At 42.9% G+C, this 8,355-nt stretch overlaps 1 protein-coding gene across 1 annotated transcript; it reads left to right on the forward strand.

Moving 5' to 3' along the window:
* The first annotated feature begins 3,194 nt into the window (after window positions 1-3,194).
* si:ch1073-459b3.2 (growth arrest-specific protein 1) lies at window positions 3,195-6,073 on the forward strand. The gene has a single exon (XM_067495105.1). The coding sequence runs from the start codon at window positions 3,855-3,857 to the stop codon at window positions 4,602-4,604; it is 750 nt and encodes a 249-aa protein (XP_067351206.1). The 5' UTR covers window positions 3,195-3,854; the 3' UTR covers window positions 4,605-6,073.
* Window positions 6,074-8,355: the final 2,282 nt, after the last annotated feature.

Consider the following 8,355-nt stretch of genomic DNA (forward strand, 5'->3'; position numbering starts at 1 on the left):
TTAACAAGAGAAGACAGTCATCAGTAAAATTGGCTGCCTGATTGGAATGAAAACACAAAGCTGACACTGGCTCGTGTAAGGAGGCCATATGTGTATTTGGAAAATTTAGTGATGGAGTCATATGTGGAGTTGTTCATATTCAGCATACAAAAGCACAAACTCTTAAAATAGGCAATATTTGTATAGAGCAACAACATGAGGCTGGTCTTTGTCATAAGGAGCTTACTAATGTTGGCTGGTATCCTGATGAAAACTCCCTGTGAGCTACAGCAATCTTTGTTTCGAGCTTTTCTTAGACATATCATTCAAAAAAAGTTTTTTTATTTTTATTTTTCCACACTTCAGTGTGCCTTGGATGTCCGTATAGGGTTGTCTTGTCTGGAGGTCCAACATACGTAAGCCACTTTTTACAAACACAAGCCATCATGTTTGTCTCTAAAGATTTCTGACTTTTACTTTTATTAAGAAGAAGCTTAAACTGTCAGAAATTATGTTTTACTTAAGGATAGATTAGCTGCATATTGAATGAAGTACTTAAGTGTGTTCCCCAGTTTAACCCACCATCAATATAAAGTACATAGGGAGTAAATCTGTGTTTTGTGCTGCATAGAGAGGTAGGAAAAAAACGAAAGCCACTCAGATGAGAGAAATGTAAATGCTTTAGAAATCGTATGCCAGAGCCTTTAGTGAAAACACATAACCAACATAAAGGAAATGGCAAACTATGTTACTGCAGTGTGTGCATAAATCCACATACTAATAATTATGTTGTATAAGATATAAAGGTGTCTGCTCTTTGCCTATACTGCCAACAGAGGGTCACCCTCCCTTCTGTTTTCATCCACTCCTTGGTCTCGTAGCATTGTCGACCTTGACGTGACCTTTGACCTGTCGTCTATTTCATCGACTAGTGTCTCAGTGATTCTGTTTTTATGCTGGTGGATTCGTGTTGTTTTGACGATGTGACGTGTCAAGTGGTGTCCTTGTTTAAGAAGAAAAAAAAACTGATCCAGTGGCTGAAAGTGCTGCTTAGAGTTCATCTTCACTGTGAGCTCGCTGCTGTGTTCTGTTGCTGTTCATGCCAGTGTTTTTTTAGCCAAACATAAGTGAAGCCATGTGCGAATTAAGAAAGAACGCTGATGATGTTGTTACAGTCACATACACTTCATTTTTTCAATTAGTTTGATTTTCTGTTGTTGTGCTGCTGAGGCTGATGTCAGCTTTGATCCCATATTTGCCCACACTTCATTTTTTGTCAGGGCTCAACCGCTAAAAAACTATTATAAAAGTTTAGATTTTACGTTTTACATAGAATAAGTACACATTTTATTTGAAAGGAAATATTGTGAAAAATACATCGACTGTTTACTCCAAAAAAAGAGGTCATTTCTTTGCTGTTCGTGGCAAACAGCTGCTTGAAGAAGACTGAGGCATCAGTTAAACATTTTCTTTACAGTGGGTTTCGTCATGTGTTAGATGAACAGGATATCTGTAACATTTCAATGAGACAAAGAAGAGGAATAGATGCAATAAGTCATTTTATAACAGAGACTGTAGAATCTGTTATTTTTGAGGATGAGATAATAATAGTGGGTGGAACAGAAGCCATAAAGCAAACTGTTGCTTTGTATAAGTGTGTGTTACTTGAAATAATAATCATTCAATAATAATAAAAAGAATTATATACAAATGTAATTTTGTGCTGTCATTGAGTTATTTTTTTTAGAAAATGGCTGCCATGACACGTGGTGTCTTCTTTGGCTGTTTCTTTGTTTCCCAGTATCTGTATTATTCTGTCTCTGAAAGTATTTCGAGTTTTAACTGCAATAAACTGATTTTTACGATAATGTACTTCTGTTCTGTGAATTTGTTTCATAACACATTGCCTTAAGTCATTTATCATTTTTCCTAAATCTGAAGCAGATTGAACACCAGGTGGAGACAAAAATAAACTCTCACAACTTCCGGAATAATCGAAGAGACAGGTAAATGACTATGATTGACAGCTCAGAGATGGGATGTTGCTGTCACCTGGATTTAAATGACATTAAGGTGATTTTGCATGTGGAGACAAACCTTATCATTCTTTGCAGTGTTGGGACAGAATAAGTAAAACAATCTACATGTTCTCCAGTGTGAACTACAAGATCTGGGAGGGATTTTAGAAGCCGTCCTTGCATTTTTGTACCCAGGTGGTTCATACAGTACACGTGGCTTAAATGTAAATACATGATATTTGCTGTATCTGTTGTTATGCCAACAATATATATGTTTAAGAGGACATTTTTTTTGTTTTTAGAGGCAACTGCTATATTGTAGTCTTGGATGGGTATCAGGTTGGGCATCCATCTGGTTTTGTGCAGCTTGTGCAGAACTGGCATAGCCCTTCAGTGGGGGCAGACCTGAAAGTGACTTGCAAAAAAAGGAAAAAAAAAAAAGGATCAAGTTAGTTACCATCTCAATGGTAGAAAAGCCTGAGCTATTGGTAGTTTTCAAGTGTTGTGTGAATGGGGGTGGCTGTAAAATATATTGATGGTGAAACCCCTCTCCATTGACAGGCCGCAGTGCGTGAACAATCTTCAGTCTGGAAAGACACTGGGCCACTGCATGGCCAATCTGGCACAATTAGGGTGAAACGGGCCAGAAAATACTATTCTCTCCCATTCTCCTCTATCAATCGGGGCTTAAAAACTCAGTAGAATGAGAGGCAGGGGACGGGGAGAGAGAGAGAGAGAGAGAGAGAGAGACAGGAGGAAAGAGCGAAAGGACAATTAGCGCCAACTTTTAAGTGAAAACCCTCAACTACGGAGCAGTTATCACCGAGGGTTCCCCTGGCTCCGTGTAGGACTAAAAAGGACCAGCTTTGTTTTTGTGGAGTTGCAGACGTGAGCTTCTTGCAAAAGGAATTTGTTTTGCAACCCCCCCCCCACCGCCCCCTCACCCCCACTTTACTGCAAGAGAAGAGGGGACCACACAGATCCTGAGTTTCATGCAAGGAAAATGATAAAAATTTTCATCCAGCCTGTCTCGTCATAAAGTTAGAGGATTTGTGCGCAGAGCTGAGCTGCTGTAGGCCTGGAAATGAATCCCACGGCTGACTCCTCAAAGACGACCAATCGGTGGCCGGGATTGTAAATGAGAGAGAGGGAGAGGGGGGAGGAAAACTTTTCTTTCTTTTTTCTCGACAGAAGGAGGGGTGTTGTGGGGAATGCTCTGCGGACCGTGAAGCGTAAGACCAAAAAGAGGGACAAAGACGCGCATAGCGGGACTAAATTCGACAGAGAGAAACCTCTAACAAATAAAAATGAAATAAATAAATGATTAAAAACAACAACAACAACAACAGTTTGGAATGCGTGGATGGATGCTAAACAGTAGTATTAGAAGAGGAGTCGAAACTAACAATGGCAAGATGAGTCCAAGTGTCCGAACTGAGTTGTGGACAATATCTGCAGTTAGAGTGCGCGTTCACTTTGGATAGCACGGCCGCGCGTTGGAGCGTCCAACTTCCCATCTTCACCGGCGTCATGGAGCAGGCACAGACCACGGGTCGGATTCGGATTTCCCACATTTTCCCGGAGTGACTGTTACTGCGCCGCTTCTCTCGTCTGCAGCCACGCGAGTCAAACCCTAACTTCCACAGTTCAAAGCTGAGCAGCAGGAGGCCACTCACGAGCAAGTTCGGGGATATTTCTCACAGCCCAAGTGTAATTTTTCGAGTGAGCTGGTAACAAACATCCACGTATGGGATACTTATGTGAACGTCAGTGCGTGAGATTCCATGTGTAAACTGTCCTGAGACTAATGTGCTGGTGGAGAAAGTGCACGTCACCGAACTAGAACTCCATCCAAGCATGAAATGTGCGTGCAGAGCCCTGGCACTTCTCCCATGGGTGCTGGTGGCCTTAGATGCCCAGTTAATCTGCTGGCAGGCGCTCCTTCGGTGCCACGACGAACCTGAATGTGACCTTGCGTACAGTCAGTACTTGGCAGCGTGTGAGGGGAACATCAGAGGAACCAGGAGGCAATGTCCAAGCCACTGCATCAACGCGCTGATCCGGCTGAATCACACCCGCAGCGGGCCCGACCTGGAGACCTGCGACTGCGCCCAGGACGTGGAGTGCCTCGGCGCCAAGCGAGCCATAGAGCCGTGCCTCCCACGCAGATATCCCAGCGATGCCGGGGGGATAGGGTGCATGGAGGCCCGGCAGCGGTGCGAGGAAGACAGTAAATGCCACACCTCCCTCACGGCCTACTTGTCATACTGCGGCCAGTTGTTCAATGGCAGGAAGTGCTCCACCAAGTGTAAAGACACCATTCACCAGATGCTGTTCATCCCAAATGGCGTGCTGCTCAACCGGTGTGTTTGTGATGGGGTGGAGAGGCCTTTCTGCGAGGTGGTCAAGGAGAACATGAGCAAACTTTGCTTCATTGGAGACCACAGTGTTTCAGACCAGCCTGATGTAGATGAGTTCTACGAGGATGAGGACTATGAGCCTAAAAATGACAGGGAGGAAGTGCACACTGACCAATCCTCCTCTTCTCCGAGCTTATCCAGCTGCATGACACTCCTGTTTTTTCCTCTAGCACGAATATTATACTGATTTAATGCTCACTTTCTGAAATTATGGATGGAAGTCTGACACACAAGACGTAAAAAACTGGTCTGCTGGATACGGAGAGAACCTTTTTTGACTCCCAGGCCTGCAATCCCGGTTAGGTTGTGTGGTGACAGGGAGCACAGTAAGGTTTTGTGTGGGCACAACTGTACAATTTGCCTAGTAATTCTTCTTCATGCACATCTCACTCAGGAAAAGTCCTCTTTTGATTTGTGTTTAAAATCCCACGTAGAGATCCTTCCACTTTGTGGAAACTGACGGAAAGCCTGCTTTCAGAAATGGCAATAATAGTTTGAGGTGATAATGACAGGCAATGAACCAAACTAGACTTTGTAGCAACGCTTTGCCAATTTGTGTGCCTTTTTGAAGAGCTGCTGTTTGTTTGGTTTCAATGGTACTTGGAGCGTGGCTTTATTAAGACTTTAGACAAACATTGGACCCATCCAGTTTCTGTTTGCTCTGCTCTCCATTTCAGGGGCCTCAGCATTGTTGCAACAACCACACTTCAAATATTTGTTGGAACAGCCAAAGGACAGGGAAGGGTGTGGAATAAAGTACTTAAATTAACAGAAGTGCCTCTCTAGCCGTCAATCCGGGGACCCTTCCCCCATTTGAGATTGTTTTATTGAACTTTTCCTGAGACTCCCCCCCCCTTCTCTTCCCCCGCAGCCTGTCCCCCTTTGACGCCTAGACCCCTGTCTTTGCTGCCTAAATAACAACCCAGGAAAGCCTGTCTGCTACCAGTGCACATAGGTCATGTAGAAACCCCTCAGTGTATCAACAACTCCGCCCATGACAGGAGGCTTCCCTGGTCTGTCACATCTTCGTCTTGTTACATATGGATGAATTTGGTTTTAAAAACAATCTGCCTGTGCAGTGCGTTCCAAATGGTCAAGCACATGTAGAATGTATGTTAATTATTTGTTCACAGGGTTTGTTCGGGTGTCACTAACTAAACCAGATGTCTCTGAGACCATGTGCAGAGATGTCACCAGTTGGTTTCTGAATGACATGCACAAAATGCACATAAAACAAAACTAGTCTCACAGTAGTCCAAGGATGCAAACCACATTAAGTTGTTTAGTTTAAAGGGAAAGTAAAGGAATTTTCTTACTATTCATCACTTGTAATGAAGCTGCCCACTTAAAATGTAAGTTTTTTTTGTTGTTGTTTTTTGTTGTTATGAAGTCTTGAACCATGTTGATAAATGTTAAATTATAAAGGTAGAATATGAAGAATGTGTATATATATTTTACAATTATGTGACGTAAAAGAAGCCAGTGTCTGGCCACTTTCACCTAAATGGATTAAACACAACATGCACACACAAATGTAGCTCAGATATTGTCCACATAAACTCATGTGATTTGTCTTCTCCCCTTGTGGAACAGTAAATGTCTCAGAGTGGTCTTCCCATATGCAGGAGTTTTATAATAAAATGTTTATCAAATGAAGTTGTGCAATGATGAAATTTGTCCACAGACAGATCGAGAAACAAGTGTGTGGTCTGGTCTCTATCTCTACAGGTCAGATTGAGGTTTATGTGACTAGTTTTCCACAAGAGAACTTTATTTTTTATACTGAATGCAGCAATATTTAATGTTAAATTTGAAATTCTAAAACTGTATAGGCTGCTATAGCTAATATTTAGACCACTGGATCCGTGTAACTAAAACGCAGTTTAAGTGTCTTGTTATTGCACAATAAATCCTTATTGGAATAAAAAGGCAAATCGGTATTCGACTTACATTTTAAGCTCCAGCTGTAATTAAGGCACCATGACTTTTACAGCAGCAAGCCAGCCACGTCCATTTATCCGACAGAAGGGCTTCACTGTATACGCTCGGATTTAACTCGCGTATTCACAGGCTTTGCCAATGACCAAAACGCCAATGAACTGATGGTTTCAGGGCAAGGGATCATTCTGGGCTTGTGCCACACTTGGTTTGGTATTTCCAAGTCATTAACAAATTGTAAATAAATCATTTAGCATAGCTGCAAGGTGTGAGGTACATAACTGCTTTGGAAATATAAATTCACTCATGTCTAATCTGTACAATCGACAGTGGCAAGAGTGCAAAACTCACAAACTATTCACAACCTTAAGTTTTTTTTTGTCAAGTGGCGTCACTACAGTTCATTAAAAACATATTTGTCTATGACGCATGTTTCTCTGCATGTCCTCAGCTTTACTTGAGTAATTAGTAATTATCTGTTACTTGGCTTAGCAGGTGGCCTTTTTCAACATCTCCAAACCTGAAAAGAAGTTCTGTAGTTTCTCCTGATTTTCCGTTAACCACAGGAATCCCCAAGCACTTCCAATTGTCTATTGTGCCGTGGAAGCACAGGAAGCTGGAGAAACAACGTGGCCTACAGCTACAGTGTAGCATGACTCCGTCTAGTTTACTTAGATTGTATTTGGTCCTATTAATCTGTCTCAACCAGTGCCATGCATCTTTAAGTCCTCCAACATAACCGCCCTGCCCCCTTCAAACCCCTCCGCCACTTCAACCTCCCCACCCCAATTCTGGGAGCAAAATCAAAACAAACATGAGCAGAGCAGCCTTGGGGAGTTGAATGTGTGGAGGGAACTGGGGTTTACAGAGGCAGCACTGTGCTGGAGCCCATTTTCTAAATTATCTTTATTCAACTCCTCTGACCCCAAATCTCTCTTTAGCATGGGGATTTGTCTCTGCTAGGCACAATGTTCCATTCATGATAACCATCGAGCCACAGTGAATGGCTGACCTGCTCTCTGTTTTTACTGCAGGGGGGGTGGAGTCAAGGACACCCTGTTTCTACAGGTCCAGAACATAGAGACCCCTTTTTATGGGTGATGCTGATGCCAACTTGACACAATTGCTGTGCCATTAACAGTATCAACAAAGAGAGAGAGAAAGCCTGGGGAATGGGCAATAATAAATGTTTTTGGAGCTTTAGTGAAATAGAAGCCAATTAAAGCCACAATGTCCCATGTTGTGGTTAGAGTGGAGACGGGAGGGGGGGGGGGGGGGGGGGTCTTAGAGGATGAGGCAGTGGGTTCAGTTTTCCATTTCAGAATCTCCCTCTCTGGGCTGCATTACTGTAAGGATATTCTGTGCACTTTTAGGGGCAACGTTTAACTGGCAGAACTCCCAGAAACACCCAACAAACGGTCAAAAATTGCATCCAAAGTTTCCCTGTCAGCAGCATGCTTATATGTCCTGATTAAAGCCAACAGCATGGGCACCGTTTCAGCAAACCGGAGCCCCCTCCACAGCAATGCTACAAAAGCAGCGCCGGGTGGTGCTCCACCCTGTGGCTCCCGGACTCGAAGGGGGTGGGGGGGGGGCACGCTACTCTCTGTTCTAATAATACAGTCTGGGAGTGATTTGCACCAGGTATGCCAGGTGAAGGTGATTAGCCAGATGGTACTGCAAAACAAAAACAAAAACAAAAAAACTCTACTCTGGGTCATAAACCACACTGTGCATTTCAGTGCTTTTAGATAACTTGATGTTCGTAATGGTTTTTCCACGATTTTGTTGCCTTTGAGTCAGTATTTTAAAAGAAGACCCCTAGAGATTGCACTTCCATAAAGTCAAGCAGCTCATGAGAAAAAAAAAAAAGGCCAAAATTGAAACAGCAGAGGCTGCAATGTCCAGATATTTAGCCCCTAGTATGAGTTAAATTACATGGGATCCCACATTTCTCACAGGCTTTCTATGTATTCAAACACATAACCTAAATGATCACT

Source organism: Channa argus, chromosome 2 (genome assembly GCF_033026475.1).
Source record: "Channa argus isolate prfri chromosome 2, Channa argus male v1.0, whole genome shotgun sequence".
In the NCBI taxonomy this organism is placed as follows: Eukaryota; Metazoa; Chordata; class Actinopteri; order Anabantiformes; family Channidae; genus Channa; species Channa argus.